This window comes from Triplophysa dalaica, chromosome 7 (assembly GCF_015846415.1).
Source record: "Triplophysa dalaica isolate WHDGS20190420 chromosome 7, ASM1584641v1, whole genome shotgun sequence".
In the NCBI taxonomy this organism is placed as follows: Eukaryota; Metazoa; Chordata; class Actinopteri; order Cypriniformes; family Nemacheilidae; genus Triplophysa; species Triplophysa dalaica.
Genome location: NC_079548.1, coordinates 3,539,235 through 3,560,114, shown reverse-complemented (window position 1 = coordinate 3,560,114; position 20,880 = coordinate 3,539,235). Strand labels below are relative to the sequence as shown.

The following is a 20,880-nucleotide window of genomic DNA, read 5'->3' as shown; positions in this document are numbered from 1 at the left end:
TGCTTCTTGTTTTGAGAAAGATGAAATTCTGTTGTAGTGAAATGCTGTTTTCTCAAACGTAAGCACACTCGAACAAACATCGAGATCATGTGTGCACGCTTTGAATACTTTGGGTCTTTACTCTACTATGTTTTATACTGGAACTGGAACTACATGATGTGTGTGAACATCAATGATTGATTTTACAGTGAATGTGTTGAGATACTGAGATCTGTGAAATATTTAGTGTTGCACACGTTTAAGATCAAAGTCCATTTTTCATGAGCACTTTAAGAACACACAAAGACTTTCTACCTTTCTCATTCTTCACTGAAACAGGTTCAGTTCAGGATTTATGTATGGACCGCCATCATCCCTCTCTCCATTCAGCGATGCTTTGTGGGTGATATATCTTTCTGGACACGGGAACAATGCCTGGAAGCTCTAATTCAGCCCGACAGCACTGTAAATGGGCCACAGATATGGCTGACTTATTGACTGTAACTATTTGCATTTAGATGGGAAAAAAGAAACAAGCATTTAGAAATGATGAGGCGGATTGAAGCAGAGCAGATGTCAAGCGGTCAATCAGGAATAAGAAAAAGAACGAACGAACGAACGAAAGAAAGAAAGAAAGAAAGAAAGAAAGAAAGAAAAAAAGAAAGACTGAAAAAAGCGAAAGAAAAAACAAAGGAAGAACGAAAGAACGAACAACATAAAGAAAGAAATAACGAAGGAAGGAAGGAAGTTAGGAAGGATGGAAGAAAGGAAGGAAGAACAAACGAACGAAGGAAGGAAGGAAGGAAGGAAGGAAGGGAGGGAGGAAGGAAAGAAGGAAGGAAGGAAGGAAGTTAGGAAGGAAGGAAGAAAGAAAGAAAGAAAGAAAGAAAGAAAGAAAGAAAGAAAGAAAGAAAGAATGGAAGGAAGAAAGAAAGAAAGAAAGAAAGAAAGAATGAAAGAAAGAAAGAAAGAAAGAAAGAAAGAAAGAAAGAAAGAAAGAAAGAAAGGAAGAAAGAAAGAAAGGAAGGAAGAAAGAAAGAAAGACAGAAAGGAAGAAAGAAAGAAAGAAAAAATGGAATGAAGAAAGAAAGAAAGAAAGAAAGAAAGAATGAAAGGAAGGAAGGAAGGAAGAAAGAAAGACAGAAAGGAAGAAAGAAAGAAAGGAAGGAAGGAAGGAAGGAAGGAAGGAAGGAAGGAAGGAAGGAAGGAAAGAAAGAAAGAAAGAAAGAAAGAAAGAAAGGAAGGAAGGAAGGAAGGAAGGAAAGAAGGAAGGAAGGAAGGAAGGAAGAAACGAACAAACAAACAAAAGAAAGAAAGCAAGAAAACAAGAAAGAAGGAAAGAAGGAAAGTTGGTCTCCACAAAGGTCTGAATCATAGAGATGGAGAGCAGCGGTGTACAGAACACAAACACTATGAATAATTCAGTCAGTCACTCAGTGTAAATGTTATTTTTTAATAAACTGTAATGTGTGAAATGTTATGGCTTCCAGAGAATGACAGAAACATGACTCAGAGTAAATATCTGAAGACTGCACAAATCCTCATCCAACACTGATTATAAATTCACATCCTTGTGTTTGCGTATGAGAGGCTGACAATGTGAATCAAACCTTGTGAGTGATGTCTCTACCCAATGATTCTTTTGTTTTCCATATTTTAAGTTAGATAACAGAATGTTATTGCACATATTTATTTTTAGCTGTCTTAAACTTTCATTTCAAGTTATTTTATCAATCCCACTAGTTTCCTTTTAATTCAAATGTGTGATTATCGTCAGACTGATGCTCTGCCATGACAATATTTGAGCTGAAAGACAAAACTTACCACAGAAGGAAGCAGTTGATGCTCATGTTTATGCTTTGGCTAAAAGTGCCAAAAAGAACAGATTCTATGTTCTTCGTTACTTCAGTAAAACTGCGAAAATCTGATCTAATGAAACAAATCAGTGCACGTTACAGATATGCATCTGCGCTTCGGGTGACCCGTGTCCGAGTCCCGGCTCGTGGTTCTTTCCCGATCCTGCTGCACTCTCTCCTCCCCATCACTTCCTGTGTGTCTGTACTGTCCTGTCAGTGGAAAAAGCCAAAAAAGGAAACAAATCGTATTTTTAATTTATTTTTAATTTATTTATTCAGACCAAAAACATACAGAAACTATATAAAGACTGGACCTTTTGGACCTTTCATTGAATACCCATGGGATAGAAGGATGCTTTTTTCTTAAGAAATCTTTTTTAAACCCTAAATAATTGACATGCAGGAGCTGGGAGTTTTGCCAAAATGTCAACAGTGAATTGAAACTGAAGCCTTTCACAATAATTGTGCTTTAGAGGAGAAGTGGAGACTTTCAAGTGCCATAGAAAAGCAGAAAAACTGAACTATGAACATTACCCCCCCCCAGCCCCTCAAACATCAGGTAAAGAGTTACACATGAATCCCACATCCAGATGGATAAAAGGTGAGTAGTTTCATTCTAACGTCAAAAAATTATTTGTGCAGGTAGACGGTTTCATCATACGCGCATGCTTGCCTGAAGTTAATTTGCTGTCTGTAATTTAATAATTATATTTTATTTTATTTATATTAATATTGCATTGTATATTAATTGCACTCACTTACAATGAAACTCTGGAGTAGGGTTTCCTCCCGAATAAAAGTTTGTGTTTACAAAATACATGTCTGTGTACTGTGCATGTTTGTTTTGTAATTATAAACACACACACGAACACACACAGATATGTTAATGTGGGAAATATTTACATGTATTTATGTATAATTAAAATTATAAAACATTTATTGATTTTTATATTTTTCTTAAATATAAACAATACTTGTGCACGTATGTGTTTATAAATACAAAATGAATATGCCCATACACAGACATGTGTTTGTTAACACAAACTTTTATTCTGGATGCGATTAATTGTTTTTTTGAGGAAGTCTATAGCAGAAATTAAGTTTGCGCCACATCATGTTTGTTTATGTTGTTGCTTCTAAAACCGTCTATTGCTTTATAAATTTGTAAAGCACTTCTGATATATTTGCCTCCTTCAATCTGATTGGACGAATCACGTTTAAAAGCCATCATTAAACACATCTGCTGAACTCTATTTAGTTTTTTATGTACATTTTGGGATAAAATAATAATATTTGTTGTTTGCATTTAAAACATCTGACAAAAGCTAATAATGAATAATAGGCTACTTGATTGACATACTTTTTTCCATTTTTGTCAATTTATGTATATTAGATTTTTGCCAAGTAAGTATATAATTCCACTTTGTGCCATGAAAAGCCCTTCACCGTGCTGAACACTGTAATATTTCTTTCTCTCCCCCAGAGAAAGAAAGTCTTGGCGGAGATCTTTGGTTCATAACTCATCCTTATTGCTGTGCCGGAGTTCACCCACAGTAAAGGATAACAGAAGCTTTTGTGCTCTTAAAGCACCTTCACTTATTACACGAGTCAATGAGTTCACATCCAGCGGCCGGAGGGCAGTTCATCTCCACAGACGCTGAGAAGAAACAGACATCTCTTACTCTTAACCTTCATATGAACACCATCACCATGTGAGAGATTAAAACTGTGTCTTGTGTGAAATATATATAAGATATCAAAAGTATTGATCCACAAACAGAAATGGAAATAAAAGCAATACTTTCATAAACTGATGAATATAGTTCAGCTATTTGAACACACTACAATCCAAAGCATAATTCAAGTTTGTTTACCACGAATAATAGTTAGAAAAACTGAATGGAGATGCTGATATTACTATGCAAAAGAGAAGTATGAGAAGGAACAAGAAGTTAGTTGAACAAAATGCTGTATGCAAATATTTCAGCAGTCACTGCTAGCAGATAAAATTGTTTTTAAAGAGTTTTTAAAGTTTCAACAACCTAAAATGAATAAAGTAAAACGTTTCTTAATTTCTTTTTGTTATTCTAGTCTTGATTTTGATTCTTAGCTTTGTCTATAGATATTATATATTTTAGTTGACAGTAGTATGGCAGATTTTAGTTTCACTACAGGTATATTTGTCTGCCGTGTATGTGACAAATAATATCTCGAATCTTAAAATGCATGAATTGTGCTTTATTTTAACACTGAAAAAAGTGATTTTATTGTATTATGTTAAGTAGCTTCTACTTAAAATTGTTTGTTCATGCAACACAAAAATATAAATGACTTGAAAAGCTCAAAAGTATGCATGAAGTGAATGGAAAAATTTGAGCTGTGCAATCTACTGGACAAAATTAAGTAAACCTATTTCCAATGCAATGAACTTAATATTGTCAGTACAAACATTGCAAGAAATACCCCTAAGCCTTTGCGCCTGAAAAGTCTGATTATTAATAAATAATAAGCACTTTTAGGTCATTTATATAGATGTTAATAAGATGTAAAACAAAATTTAAAATGTATTGATGTTGTTTTTTTGTGAATATTCGTTTTCTGTGAAGTGACCATTCAGGTGATTCATGTTTGGTAAGCATAGACCCTGTTCAACCCATCATATTTCTTACCTCAATAAGGAAGACACACATCAGAAATGCAATGTTGTGTGCTTCTTTTGAGAATCATTCAACGACTGACATCAAATCAGTCATCGATTATTTCAATACTATTTGTAATACTGTACTAATATACTTCACTATGCTTTATGAACATTAAGGTAAATGAATTAAATATTTTAGTACAGCCTACATGAGCACTGTAAGTTGATTGAACTCATGCTCCGTCATTTTTGAAGTAAAGAAGGTCAAGTGAACTCATATATTTGTGTAAACACAACTCAGATGTTCTTGCGATTTTGACTTTAAATTGAACTTACTTAAAAACCATGATGCAAAAATGGAGCGCACATATTTTAAGTAAAGTCAACGCTTCATTTTTTACAGTGTACTTATGTTGATATGATAGGTGAATTTGAATCATGTTTCACACTCAGGTGATAATCCAAATCAACATGTTTTTTGTGTCAGATGATTGATGGCGAGCAGGTGCCGGCGCTCTTTTACATCTGTTGTCGTGACACTGAAAACCTGTGGATTCATTCTCAGAACTGACGCGAACAGATGCACAGGTGTGTGATGTCAAACCCTCGTAATCTTTTCTAAATGAAATGTTGATCCGGTAGTGAAACCCCAGACAGATGTTAATGTGCTGAGAAATGGATGCAAAACACACACAGATGCGTTTCAAAGCCACTTTAAACCATCCTTAACTCAATACAGCCAAATCTGTTCTTACCTTCAAGACCTTAAATGAGAAGTCTGAGTAATCTTACTTCGGTCTTTGAGAAACGATTGACTTTAAAGAGATGTTCTCTTTTACAGCTGAATCGTGTGTTATGGTCCTATCAGCAAATGTTTCAGACAGTAAATATTACTCCGTTTGCACAAAACACATAATATATAAACATCATTAAAGATAAAGAAACACGTTCACAGTCAACTCAGATGTTCTCTTCTAGAGCTCCACATGTAAGATATTTAGTTCTTCTTAAAGTTTTCTCTGATTTATTTCAGATTTCTGCTGTCACACCTTGTCGAGACTTTGATTGCATCATCAAACATTCACAGCCCTGTACCCAAAAGTGGGCAAACCTGACAAATTCAAGCAAAATCTCACTTTCCAACTTTGCAATTTTGAAATAACTTCTATATTTTCTTGGTGTTTTTACAAATGAGGACACACACGAAGTGAGATTAAGCTTGAATTTGTCAGGTTTGCTCACTTTTGGGTACAAAGTAGTCTCTAAAAACATACGTATGGAGCTTCTGTCAGAAAAGATGAAGAAGGTGACTGAGAGAAAGATGAGTGTCGGTCTGTTGGTGAGTATTTGCATATGTCACTCATCATCCATCACATTCTATCGCTTAGCAACCAGGTGTTTGCTTACCTCACTGCAGATATACAGGTGTGACTTGTGCTGTAAATATAATGACTCGCTGTTCATAAAACCAGTGAGCTGTCTTGCTGTCTATAGGGAGCTGTCTTCAAAGGCAGCATCCTAGAAACTGAGCCAAACCATATCCAGATCATAACTGTCTTTAGCAACTCGACTGAAAATAGATTTCTGTCAAATTTAAATTTAAATTCATTAGCTAGATTAGTCCATATTAGAGGTCTCTCGCTCTCTCTCCTGTCGGTCTTCAGCTCATTATTTTAGTGAAGATTTTGAGCTTGTTCAACTATAAAACTCATTTTCCGTCATGTTCTCGGCAGCGCCTGCGGCGTTCGTTCAACATCTGATCTGGTTCTGGTATATGGGATCTTATCCGTCTGATCTGTTGTAGGCCTACTGTAGATTTATCCAGCTCTCCGTGTGTCCGCAGGACTTCTCAAGAAGAACATGAAAAACATACTCTCGTCTTCAGGAGGATTTGTTTCATGTTTAAAGTGAATGACATACATTTTTGTATAATCGTGGCAGGAGTCGGGGTCAATGATTGGCTATCATTTAAGTATTTAAACTAAAAAAGTATTTTTACCAACACAGATTTAAACAGCACATTTGAATCTAACTGTTTCTCGTTGTAAGATATAGTTTGGTCCAAAAACATCCCAGTGTGGAAGTAAATGTGATCACAGATATATAAAAGAGTCATTTAATAAAGAAGCTCTTCTGTAAAATGAAGGTAAACTTCAGTACTGACAGAGTTTTATGAGTTCTTTGGGTTTCATGATGTTTTTATCATCAGAGAACTGCACCGGTCCACAAGAGTAACTGCAATCTAAACTTCACTTTATTGCTCTGAACCTCTGAGAGACACGGCTTTCTTCTCAAACAAGTACATTTTCTTTTCAAAATAATCGCCATTATATCATCTTATGCCTCGGGGTGAGGGACAGGTTCTGTAGTCTAGTGTGTGTTCGAAAGATTAACTTTTGGTTGTTGTCGTGGGAGGGCTGCTGATATTTGTATGGATGTCCAATAACAACTGTGTGTGAACATGTGTAACTACTAATGTTAAACCTAAACAAACTAAAAGATGTCTATTTGTGAATGTTAAAATGCTGAAAGGTTTGTGTGAGGATAAGATTTAAGGGGTTAGAAGATGCAAAATACAGATTGTGCGGTCAATGTCTCTGAGAAGTCCTCACAAAATACGTACAAATACATTTTGTTTAGGCCTATTTATTTGCTGTAGTTCACTTGAACTTACTGTTGTGTAAGTTTGATGTCAATATTAAAGCTGTACTGCCCTCTAGTGCTGGATGTTATGAATGATCATGAATGTTTTCTGCTTTAGAGAGCCTCCTTCATCTTCCAAAACTGTGTTGAAAAGAAGCTTGAGATGTAAAACGAGATCTTTATTTTTCATCATTTTTCATCATTTATTCACCCTCATGTCGTTCCAAATGCAGAGCAAAAAAATATATTTTGAAGAATGTTGATAATGAAACAACACTGAACAGCTTTGAACGCGAAACCACCAAGACATTTCTCTAAATATCTTCCTTGGTGTTCCACAGAAGAAAGAGTCACGTCTACAACCACATGAGGGTGAATAAATGATGACAGAATTTTTATTTTAGCGTGAACTGTCCCTTTAAAGGGATACTTCACCCAAAACTTAAAATGACTTCATTATTGACTCGCCTTCGAGTTCTAAATCTGTATTAATGTCTTTGTTCTGATAAACAATGAGAAAGATATTTGGAAGAATGCTTATAACCAAACAGATCTAGACCACCATTGACTCCAATTGTAGGAAAAGTAACTTTTTTGTGACATTTTGAAGAATGTTGCAGTTCTGGGGCACTTTTGACTATCTTTGTATTTATTCCTCCTATTGTAGTCAATGACGTCTAGATCTGTTTGGTTTTTATACAGAATTAGAAAGATTTGGAACAACTCGAATGTTAGTAAATGATGAGAGAAGTTTTATTTTTGTGTAAACTGTCCCTTTAAAGTGACAAAACGAAAGTCTGTATTCATTTGTATACGTTTCTTTGTTCTGATGAACACAGAGAAAGATATTTGGAAGAATGCTTATAACCAGACAGATCTAGACCACCATTGACTCCCATAGGAACAATTACTTTATAATTGTTTTGTTCTGTTGAACACAAAAGAAGACATTTTGAAGAATTTTGGACAGCAAACAGTTCTGGGGCACTTTTGACTACCATTGTATTTTTTCCTAATATGGTAGTCAATGAGGTCGAGATCTGTTTGGTTTTCAGATTTATACAGATTTGGATCAAAGAGTTAACGATGACAGACTTTTCATTTTGGGGTGAAGTGTCCCTTCAATATCTTAGTTATTTCTCCATGTGTTGAAAATAAAAAATATGTTTTTTCTCAATCGCTTCAAGCAAAATAATGTCTGGATGTTTTGGTGATGATATCTACATAAAAACAACACAAAACAACAACCAACTTTCACAATGTGTTGTTTTGGGGGGCAAGAGCTTAAAATTAACAGCTTTGTGATTTTAGTCAAAAACTTAAACCGTTTGAGACAAGGCTTAGGAGAGCAAACTCAGAACAACATTCTGTGTGTGTGTGTGTGTGTGTGTGTGTGCGTGTGTGTGTGTATGTGGTCAGTCAGTTGTGTGAAATGATCTGCTGGGCATCTGAATGGCCTTTTCTAATCGGATTTGAGAGTGAATCATTCCATAAACTGGAAACAGCATCATTTCCTTTCTGTGAACATCAGAGCGAGAATGAGCTCTGCTATGATACTAACTGACTCATGTGGAATGATGGGATGTTTCTGTCCTCAGCATAACATGATCGATGGCTTTCTGAGATATAGAGGTGAGATCGTGATACCCCAATAACCCTCTGAACATTAATGACGAGAATTTGAAATCAGGACAGAATGAATTGATTTGATGGAGAAAGAGATGAACAGTAGAGAAGGATTGTGTGTGTGTGTGTGTGTGTGTGTGTGTGTGCGTGTGTGTAGGTTGGGTGGGGAAAGGGGGCTGTCAGATTTCCACTTAGTGTCTAATGCGTTTGACAAACACACACATACACACTTAAGCCTCACATCATCCAGCAGCAGAGCAGTTGGCAGGACTGATGCTTATCAGATCAGACAGACAGATATCAGGATCATAGGTAAGACCTTAAATATTACATCTGCTGTTTGAATCTCTAAGCTCAGCTTTATAATTAAAGAGAAATTGTGTACTGATGTATATGATAAAACAAACTTTATTAAGATAAGTGATACATGTCGCTTATTTTTTTTTCTAAATGTCTATAAGGCCAAGTGTTTTGTAAACTCAGAAAGCACCTTAAAGACACGTGTTAACACTGGTGTTGTACTGTGGTGTAGTTTTCACTCGAGGGTTGTTTGTTGATTTGTGCATCAGCTCATGTTAGGGTGTGGTTCTGACAGTTACATTTCATTTACTGTCACTATTTGTCTTGTTTCATCCTCTACAGTATAATACAAACATCGGTGCATTTCAATGAAGTGTCTTTTTTTGCTCTGGCCTCGTTCTTAATTTCGTCACGTTGCATTAGATTATGTTCGTAAAAGTTTATTCATATTTGTGTATGTTTAGCATCATCACATAAGCATAACTGATGCTAATGATAAAGAATTCAACCTCAACATGTAACTTGACCGTCTGTGGTGAAGACAAACATTAATAACCGGCCGATAACATATCCTGCGGTTTATTAAGCAGAGATGTGCTACTTATAACACTTCAGTTACACTATATTATCAGACTCAAGGTCCATTAACAAACGTTATGCTATAGCACACGCTGCACGTAAATTAAAGGGAAAAAAACGTAATCTAATTCAATCAAAATTAATCATATACAGTTATAATGTTATTTTGAGAATCATCCAACCGACAAATACATTTACACATCAGACTTCTCAATAAAGCCCAAAACCACATAGTTATCTTTTTGATGCACAACCGTAGATAGAATGTAACCTAAACAACAATATTACACTGCTTCAAAATTTAAACTGCGATTAACCAAAACTGAACCAACAGGGTAAGAAAAATAAACTTGAATTTTGTTACATTTTTGTATTTTGTTCTTCTATTTTTATCTAACTCAAGTTTATTTCACATAAACCTTAAAATTCTTAAAATAAATTCTTATATTTTCTTTTATAAAACAAGACTTAATATCTTAGGTCACTTTTCTTGTATCTTGATTTAAGAATGTTTGGATGTTTGTCCTATAAAACAACACAGAAATGCTCAGTTAGACGTTCCTTTTTCGCAGTGAACACCTTAACAACCAACCTATCAATGACAGTCTAGAACACCCTAGCAACCGTACAGCGATGCCCTGGCGACGAAAAAAATGAAAAGTGACCTATTTAAATATGTAAAAAGGGTCTTTGACAATGTTGACTTTCTGTGTGGGCAAACAAATCACTTTCAAATGTTTCCTACCCAGAATCCATCACTGCAGCCCAACCAGAGTTCCCATCAGCGCTCTTCAGAGATCATGTCATCTGTCCTGGATCTCACACCTCTTTCATTCTCTAAAGAACAGCTCACGCCTCACTCAGAGAACACGGTCTTCAGCCTGTCCCACAGCCCGACCCTCTGGACCGCTCAGGCACCCCCGGGAAACTGTGAGTACTACTGGCATGCCATTCTCCTCATGACCTCAGGAGGCAGCGTGCTGATCTGCGGCATGGTGTTGAGCGGACTTTACTTCGCCGGGATCTCCGTGATGGCCACCAACATTCTTGGCCCCGCCCTGCTCTCCCTCGGTTTGATGGTGCTGGTAGTGGGCGTGGTTTTGGTGCCAATAACGCAGGAAATGAGGTATCAGAGTGCCACGAAACGACTGTGTAATCAGTACAAGCCTCAGGTGAACCAGTGAGACTCATCAGAGACAACTACAGTCTCTCGTAAACAAACATGGTGCTCAACATGGTGGCTGTCGGAGAGGACCCGTTGCCTTTTGACTTCCAGAGCCAATTGGCGTTCGCCTCTCCTTCTTGGCTGAGTGCAAGGTGCACAAGCGTTGGATAAACCAGAATATGGTTTATAGACGGATTCAAAGGTTATGGAAGCACAAATGAAATGGTTTTAGTCCGATTTTATTTGTCATTTGACATATACAGTATGTTATTACAACCAATGAGGTCTATAATGCTGAAAAAAGCTGCTGCCTGATTTTAAATACTTATTTGAAGTGTTGCTTCTGTTTTGGACACAAACTGTTTTTAAACAAATGCTTGAATATTTTGTGAAAGTACACAGAGATTTAGGCTTTTGGGCCTTATAATGTTGGAGTAATGACATCAACTCCAAAAGATAACCCAAACCTTGACCTACTAAAGATGGCATGCGGGAGAAAGGACTTTGTGATTATCGAACGTAAAGTGAAAATGAACAATGACTATTATGATGGCAAATCTGAACACAACATCCCCTAAAAAATACAATGGGATTCAGATCAAATAATACAAGTCCTTTTTCGTCCACCATGGCGACCGGTCTGCATGCTTTCAATTTAACTTCATTAGCATTTGTGCACTGATGTCAAACTGCCAAATATGTAAACATGCATTGGAATTGTGTTTTATAAAACATATGGACTGAAATTCGTATAAATGAGATGTATTTGCTTTTCGTTTTTATTAAACACATAAACGTATACAGTAAATCTATTGATCAGTTTTGTTGTGCTTTTTGATGAGTAAAACACACTTTAAAAACTCAAAATAGTAAGTTGATACAACTTGTAACTATTAAGTTGATTGTACTTAAAATCTTTAGGCAGCAAAAAGTAAAACTGTAAACTTTTAAAGTATAAATTACTGAAATAACGTTATATTTTTCTAGATTACAAATTCAGAACTAGTCTTAAAATAAATATTCTTTTGGAATCATTTAAAACAAAGTGAAATTGATTTTTTTTCTCATTATTATTTCCGTTTCTTCAGTACACACTGTGAAACACAGATCCGTGTCATGCATGCGTCAGTCTCTGTTTTGAATGCCCCGAGCTTATATTTGGCAGGCAAATGAATGGGATGTAAAATATGACACTGAATCTGCAATGCAGAGTTATTGCGCAGACAGCGTGCGACAGAAGGAAGATATAAAATATCCACTCTATAGAAGCTGCATCATCTGTGTTTACAAATTCATTCTGGTGCCCAGTCATCCTGAAAACAACAACAACAGTTCTTGATTAAATATTTTTCAAACATTAATTTACATATTTAAACATAAGATTCATAAGGATATGTGTTTCTTCTATACGTTTAAATCTATGTTTAATTGATGTGCTCATTATCAATATTGTTTTAGTGTATTATATTTGAAATAAGAGATTTTTCCCTGTGCGTTGACCATTGTTCGTTTTCCTAAAAGGAATTTATAAGAAAGTAAAAAAAGTAATTTCAATATAACATGCCGTAGAACAACATCAGTTCAACACTAGTGCACACTGGGCAGTAAGCAGTTTTTTTACCGAGAACGCAGACCCATGACGTCACGGCAGGCGTGTCCCCCGTGCGTCAGGTGCGTCCCAGCTGAGCGCGCCGCAGATCCTCCGCTATCCGCGAGGCAGCCGCAGCATCCCTGTCCTCCGGCGATGTTTCAGCTCCGGTTCATCGGCAGCTGCATGCCGTTATTCATCATGGCGATAGTGTTCGACATCACCGGCCTGGTCCTGCTGCTTTTCGGCATCTTCGGCGACGTGCAGAAGCGTGGCGTGTTTTACGGGGATTTCCTCATCCACACCGGCGCGCTGTTGCTGTTCGCCAGCCTGGGCTTCTGGTTGATGTGGTATGTGGGAAACATCAGGGTGAAAGAGGAAGATTTGGAACGGAGATCCAGCACTGTGCACAGCGTCAAAAATCTGGCGAGAAAGCTGACGGAGAGACTCTCCAAAACGCACAATAACGACACAGGTGAGACGCGCACTTGCACAACGCGCACCCGGGGAACAACACAGGTGACACACACATCTTCACAACAAGTACCTCCAAACACGCACTGTCTCCATCCGTAACCTGAGATTAAACCACAACCTGTCGAGGATGTTTATTTTCCTGTAACTTTTTCAGATTATCCAACTCATCTATACAAACTTTTCTGAATTAATTTTTTTGTTTGAAACCAATTTGGCCCAATTTATTTAGTTGACAAATAAACTGTACATGAAAAATATGAAAAATCTCTCTTATGGAAGGACTATTTTATAAGATACATTTATAAAATCATAATATAAAATATTTTATTGACAGTTTTCTACATTTTAAACTACCTATACACTTTATGTGATATTTACTTGTCAACTACCCATATGTCGTAAGAAACGATATTAAGGATTTAAAAACCCTCTCTTTTCTAAACATTTTTAGACATATTACATTTATTACTGGTACTGTAATTGTTAGTTGTATCATTATTATAGTTAATTCACTGTTTTTTTACCATTTTGTCTACAAAATTGCGATTCTTGTAGCCACATCAAGGTTTAATATCCAATATTTGTGGCAGAATCTGAAAACAATCTAAAAACAATTTAGTATATTTCCAAGATATGTAATAACATAGATTTTTGATTTGTACGCTTTATGTTTAAAATAAACCTTTTAATGTTTATATTATATTTATAATGCGTATGTCTTCTCAACTTGAGGTTACAGGTCAAAAATCAACAAGCTTAATGTCCACGTATTTTCCAAAGTTTATTTAATTAAGATGATTGAAGTGTAAGTGCTAAATAAATTAACATTTTCGTGTCTCAAATATGAAGGTTTTGTTCAGAGCAGAGAGTGTTTAACGGTATTGTTCTTTATAAAACATCTATATACTGTAAGCCAGAAACCGACACACAGGTTTGAAGAACATATGAAGAATCTATACTGACAGTTTCTTCTTGCACAGGTGAGAAAGCGGCAGGTAAAGCCTCCACTATCCGAAATGTGACGTGGGGCAAATCTACCTATGTTCCGGGACTGAAGGATCCAGAAACGGATACGATCAGTTGCGATGAACTGTCTAAAGAGAACGGAGGTGACGAGTTCACGTGTTATCAGAATAAAGGTTACGAGGATGAGGAGGCCAGCGTCACCAAAGGTGATGATTCATCTCAAGAGGAGAAACAGGACCAGACCCCGGAGGAGTCGGTATCAGACGTGAGCAACACCGGTGAAACATCTGAAGAGACAAAACCTGATTCTGAGTTCACCTGTTATCAGAATGAAGGCTATGAAGACTCAGAATCAGACGTGACCAAAGGCGCTGAGCAGACAGAGAACTGCGACACTTTACTTTGAGATCAGGTGAGCTAAATTCAATCCACGTTACCATTGAGTTTCATCAAAATAACACACTTTTTTAGAGTTTTACACTACCAACATAAACATCCGTTTTCACATAAATGCCAAATTAACATTATATCATATCGTATACTTTCTGTGTTTAAACTTTATTTCAGTGTACAGCAGGTTATTTTAATCTGTTTATTGTTCGTATAAGTTTCAGAGTATATTTGAAAAAACATTATGGATACAAGACGAAAAATGTGCCGTGCCTGAGGATACACAGGCAGAACAAACATGTTAAACATGTCAATCATTCGGAGTGCAAAACCTTATGTAAATCATCACGGCAGTGTGCTTTAGAAACAAGGGTTTAAAAAAGCTTTTTCTTTTTTCCAGGTCGTTCTAGGTCGAATACTTTCAGAAGCTGAACATTCTTCCAGGTCAAACAATCATAATCTACTGTAGAAGCAAATCTAATGGGCACAATCACATCTCTGTGTCTGTAATATAGACGGTCATGTAGTTACACGCATCATTGAGTTTTTAATGGCTCATGTTGATAAGGATATTAATAATCAAACATGGCCAAATAGTGTCAGATTATGTGATCTGGTCAATATATGGCTCTTTCACTTTATGTGTAAGTGGTTGAATCCACACGAGTTTTTGTTTACATTTGTTAGTATTTAAAGTGCCTTAAACTTATACTCAGGTAAAACCCTTGCTTTTCACTGTAAAATGATTTTTAAGCTGGTATTTGTGTCTTGTTTTCTGTTAAAATAACTAGGGGTGTAAATCAGACCATTCATCGCGATACGATGCGATATGTGTTTTCTCTGCCAGCGGTACGATATTTGTCGACACCTAGGGAATTTCAGTGATGCGATTTACGATTAATTTATTAATATTCTAATATAACGCTCCTAGTTCACACAGGCAGTTACATTTTTAACTTTATTTAATTTGAAAAGTCTTCGAAACAAATATATAGTATAATGCAATTTAAGTCGTTTTGGATAAAAGCGTCTGCCAAATGCATAAATGTAAACATAAAAAAAAAAAAATCAACTCTTTGAAAATTGCACACTCTTTGCAACAACAAACTAACAAAACAAATACACACAGACGGACGTTACGTGAGGAAATGAGGATGTGGAGATAATGAATGTTCCTCATATCGACGTTTAATGTGTGGCATTGATGTGGATGATTGACGTAGGTTAGTGCATTTCTAACCTACAACACATGTATTGTCACACCCCTATAAATAAACATAACCCAACACAACAGACACATATATAGCTTAAAATATAAAATAAATTTACCTCCTAAGTAAGTGTGTCATGTTTTAAGGGTTTTTACCGGCAAACAATACAGAAATGCAGAGCTTGAAAAAGATTTCTCATTTGTAAGTTCGTGCATCAGTGTAGGAATCCATTTCCCAGTCAAAGTGACACATGCAAAGCCCTTTCATTTCCAACCTGCCGTCATGCACAGCCGGTGAGGAGTTGCCCAACCCGTCCAACAGCAAACAGAGGAGCTCGGCAGTCTGAATGCTGATCTGAGCACTTCAATATGGGTGTGACCTTTCGGGCCCAACTTGAAACAAAGATGGAAATATAATACTGTACTTTACCAAACAATACCTTAGCCGAAAGACAATCTGTACAAATATGAGTATCTTTTGTTATTTTACCTATCAACCCATTTAGTACCACCCAGTTCAATTGGTGCCCAAATCTTTTATTTTGAGAAAGGTTGGAATTTGAAGTTGTTTGACTGTTTTAGACAAATTACTAATGAAAGACGTGGCCCAAAGGTTTAATTTGGGTTTTATGAACCAACAGAGCCATTCTTAACCTATTTTCACTGTAGTTTTACACTGTGTTACCACAGTGTAAATATTTGTGCAATAAGTGTAAAGTGCTTATTTTAATAAGTTGAAGTCATGCGAAAAATGATTTCCAGTGCGATAAACAAATTGTTTACGTTTTTTTTTTTTTGGGAGAAAAGGCATGTGGTTTGTTTCATTGTACTGTGCAGAATATCTAATACATGTGCACACTTACCTGGGAAAAGTGGATTCAAATGGGTGAGATATTTATATTTTTATCGCTATACGGTGTCAAACCAGGGAAGATATTTATTGTAAATCTATTTTTCTATAGATTATATTTTGAATGGCGAGTGAGGCGCATGTGTGTGAAGAACTGAGTGTAATATTGACATGTCAAACACGCCATACAACTTGCAATATTGTAGCTGTTGTTGTGGTCGATGTCAATGAAGCCCATGTGGAAGTGCAGCCTTACAATTAATGTTGTGCTTGTAGAGGTGATTCACACTGAATTAAACCACATTACACCCAACTGTCTCTTTTTGTTTTCAGTGAAATAAAGTTATGATTACAGGGGTTTGCTAAGTAAGACCATAACTATTAATATAGCGTTTACGTTTAATGTGCTGGGTATTGAAGCATTGGGTATTTGACTTGATGGGGTACACATCTTACGCTTTTTGTACAAATCTGGGCTGGTACACTGAAAAAATGCTAAAACAATGTACCTACGTCACCCTAATGTGGTCTTAATAAGTGTTGGGTGTAACTAGTTACTAAAAAGTTAGATACTGTAATTTAATTACTTTTCCCTTAAAAAATGAAAGTAATGGATAATTCTTATTTTTCTGTCATTTAATTCCAGTTACTTCTGATGTAATTAAACTAAATACATTGTGTAATATATGTGTTTGCAATAGTGGAACTGACATCGAAATTCAAAGTCTAATTTAAAGATGAAAGCTTTAATGTATATCACATTTGTAATAACTTGGTCAGTTCATAATACTAGTTTATGTACTTTTTACTTAAAAGAGCCGTTTCATGTCTTTTCTTGAACCACTTTACTGATCAAGGTTGATATAGGATATAAAAAGTAATTAGAAACACTTTAGAAATACTTTTTCAGAGTAATGTACCCAACACTGGTCTAGAATTCTCATTCTCTGATGAAAAATAATCCCTGATACACAGTAATGGTAAAATCTTTCCTAAATATTTAAGCAATCGCATAATAACACTTTACAGTACACCTCACGTTTAATTCAGTTTATAATTAAGCATGACATCATAAATATGTGTGTGTTGTAGCATGACTACGTTCACTAATAATAAAATGACTATGTGCTGATATCTCTTTAGATTATTGCATTATTCTGCAGTTATCAACAACGCAATATGTCATACGGCATCAGTATCATCCCGAGGACACATGTCATTTAAATCTGTTTCACCCACACAATCTTTTCATTGCGTTGACTCGTCTGTCATGGTAATGAATAGGGTCGGTGGACAAAGAGGCAGAAAAAATCCTGACCTCACTAGTAGGCGTTTGCAAGCAAACTAGTTTTGGTGGTTGCATACCTGCCCATCTGCTCTCTTTTATATATGCTTAAGAATGCAGGTGAGCTGCCTCTTATAAGTCAAGAGGAATTATGTTCCAGTCATTCGTGCTTCAGCATTGTCACCCGTCGCCTCTCATCACCCGAGGTTCCAGAGATGGCCTGCGCGGACAAATGCACAAAGAAAGTCGGACGCTGTTTCTTCTTTCTCTGTCTGGCGATTGTGTGCGACCTGGCCGGATTGGTCGTCTTTCTCGTGGGGATTTTTGCACCGATCGAATACTGGGATCTGTTCGTCCTCTCCGGGCCCCTCATCATCTTTCTTAGCTTGGTGTTTTGGATCTTTTGGTACTTGGGAAACCTTACAGTGCCCTACCAAGAGCTTCTACCCAAGTGAGAGCTGATGGATGTTTTAGGACTCAGTCATGGAGAGAATGGAAATTGAGGGGGTTCCAGGAATTGAAACTACCAGGAAGGACTTTACGGGCTGACGAAGTGACGTGTCACTGGAGCTGGTCTTGACAAATGGCATGTTTACGCCTGAAGTTCCTTATCAGGATGAAGCTGCGAGTGTGGATTTGGACTGTTGGGATTCTCTCAATCAACACAACATGGAATACGAGAGACTAAGAAAAATCTGACTGCGTCATCCCTTGATGTGGACATGTTAATTTCTTGCTCATTTTTGCCTGTTTAGCCATTTAATGTTTCTAGGTCATGTTTAAAAAATGTGTTGCACGTGACACTTTGGAAGAGAATCTTATGTTTCTCGAGCGACACTGTGAAACACGTGTAAATGAAAACCTAAATGAAAACTGTTGCACTTTACTGAGAGCTGATCATTTTGATTGATATACATGTCTTGCCTTTACCAAATAATGTCGTTGTGTGAAAAGCATGTGAAGGATTATATATAAAGCTGCTGTTGAGCTTCCGACCGCCCGAGGAGTTTTGTTTTTCTCTTTTTACAAACAGATGACTTTTACAAACCAGACGAACGGGAAATTCCGCCTTTGATGCTTGAATTGCGTGAGAGATTCCACCCTGTTTGTGTGAATCCGGATGTTTTTACTTCATGTGATGTCATCTGTGTTCAGTATTCAGAGATCTTCATGCATTCATGTAAAGTTTGACAGGAATAGTGTGAACGCGGAGAGAGGTGATCTGAATTATTACCAACATCCAACGTGAACCTGGTTGAATGTGTTTCAATATTTTGTTTGTTGAATGGAACTAAACTTAATACTGAAACACTTTAACTTAAACTTTAACTTCCTGTTGAGCTGATTTACAGGAAATGACAATGTGCTTTCATTTGATGTAGATCATTTTATATTAAAAAGTGAGATCAGAGAGAACACAAAAGAAGATATTTTGAAGAATGCTTAAAACCAAACAGCACTGAACCCAATTGACTTCCATTGTATGAACATTTCTCAAAATATCTTCTGTTATGTGTGGTAGGATATGAGACCGGTCTTTTTGAATGCACTTATGCACTTTTTGTTGTCCTCATGCTCTCCCAATAGCTTCCATTGTTTACACCATCAGTCGCATTGGATAAAAGCGTCTGCTAAATGAATAAATCTTCTTTTGTGTTCCACTGAAAAAAGAGTCCCGTTCAGGTTTTGTGTGTTTTTAGCTTTTACCGTAAATTCAAGCAAATTATTTTCCACAGTGCATGGTTTGTAATACATTTTTGTGAAAGCTGCTAAAATCCACAGGACTGAGATAGTTAGCCACGATCTCCCAGTGGGGTCATTTCAGTGGTTTTGAATGGGTTTGCTAAATGGTTTCAGTAAGAGCTTTCCAATGTAATTATCTGCAAGGCTTTCTGGAGTGCTGAATATCGATCTTTCTGCTCCATATTTTAATAACCCATGAGATGGTGCATCCTGGTGGGCATTGCAGGAGACTGACAATCCCACAGCGAAGCACAAAAAAAACATTTGTGTGTGTTCGTGAGAGAGAAAGAGTCAGAGTCATAAAGGCCCTAATGACAGAGATAATATAAGATGAGGTTTGTATCTCAACTTCAAGTCATGACCATAATGTTTAAACAAACTAAAATATCACCATATCATGATTTTTAATCTCGTTTAACTCTGTTGTTTGCATTAAAGACACAAAATGGAGTTTTGTTGTTCTTACTCAACGCCTGTTGGTTATAAATTGCATTCTTCGAGTCAATAAAGCAATGCATTATTGTTTGCCATACTCTTATAATTTACATGATGTTGTCATTGCTTTGGGTGGGTTGTATAAGGTATGCTATTTTAAACTTTACAAGAATCGTTTGTCAATTATGCAACAAAGTAAATGCGGAACAACACATTCAACAGACGGTTTGCAGCCTTATGTGGTTAAATGAAAGAGGTACACTTGACCAACAGATCAAGGCAAACATTTGCTTTGATTGTCATTTAATCTCCATTGAAGTCGCCACGCCCGCTTTCCTTCAACCGATCTCCAGCTCGATGCCTCCCTCCAGTGGTTGCTCTACGAACATGTATTTTATCATTATTATCAGGAAAAAAGTTTTTAAAAAGTTCAAGGTGCATGCTAAGGAGACATCTCAAGGATTTTGGAGACAAAATTATTTGCATAATACATTTTTTATTGCGACACATTTTAACCGATCAGCTACTTCATATGGCATGACAGGAAAGTTACTTTAAATCTGTTCAAATGACTTTAATTATCGTCAAAATAGCACCTCTAAGCAAAGAATCCTAATGGTGCTAAAATGATCTTTATTTTCCGCGTGTAAACACAGTTTCTCAAAGCTCTACAGGTTGTGTCTCTGAACCGTCTGACGCCGCTTCGCCATTTTCGGGTGTAAATGTCCCGGTGCGGGTCACACCCAGCATCACTGTTTACAAACACCAGGAAGAGGTGACGTCACCCCAGCCGAGCACATGTTTGCGTTTGACGCTCGCGCGTCTTCTTTTCAAATGGGATCGTCTCTGCTGAACACATAAACGCTAATCTACAAACAGTTTCAAATATGCGGACATTAAACGCGTTTGTTTTCATGACCTCCATAGTCAAAACACACGCTGATGCCGCAGGGGATTGTGGGTGAACCTCAGCGACTGCAGACGTGGCGCAGAGCAAAACACGACGTGGATTCTTCGTGGAATTCTGCTCAAGGGATGGGCAGACAACGGGTGAAACGGATATATAAACAATTATACATCGTTGTGCATTATTTCTTTCAGATGGATATTTTTGACTATCACAACACACACAAAAGACAAGCAAGGA

The 20,880-nt window shown here is 36.7% G+C and overlaps 2 protein-coding genes across 2 annotated transcripts; both read left to right on the top strand.

Annotated features, from left to right (window-relative positions):
* Positions 1 to 9,005: 9,005 nt before the first annotated feature.
* On the top strand, positions 9,006 to 10,808 carry LOC130425772 (phosphoinositide-interacting protein-like). Its single transcript, XM_056752151.1, has 2 exons — positions 9,006 to 9,057; positions 10,374 to 10,808. The coding sequence occupies exon 2, from the start codon at positions 10,425 to 10,427 to the stop codon at positions 10,806 to 10,808; it is 384 nt and encodes a 127-aa protein (XP_056608129.1). The 5' UTR covers positions 9,006 to 9,057; positions 10,374 to 10,424.
* A 1,679-nt stretch (positions 10,809 to 12,487) lies between these two features.
* Positions 12,488 to 14,968, top strand: LOC130426561 (uncharacterized). Its single transcript, XM_056753407.1, has 3 exons — positions 12,488 to 12,852; positions 13,835 to 14,232; positions 14,611 to 14,968. The coding sequence occupies exons 1-2, from the start codon at positions 12,534 to 12,536 to the stop codon at positions 14,224 to 14,226; spliced, it is 711 nt and encodes a 236-aa protein (XP_056609385.1). The 5' UTR covers positions 12,488 to 12,533; the 3' UTR covers positions 14,227 to 14,232; positions 14,611 to 14,968.
* Positions 14,969 to 20,880: the final 5,912 nt, after the last annotated feature.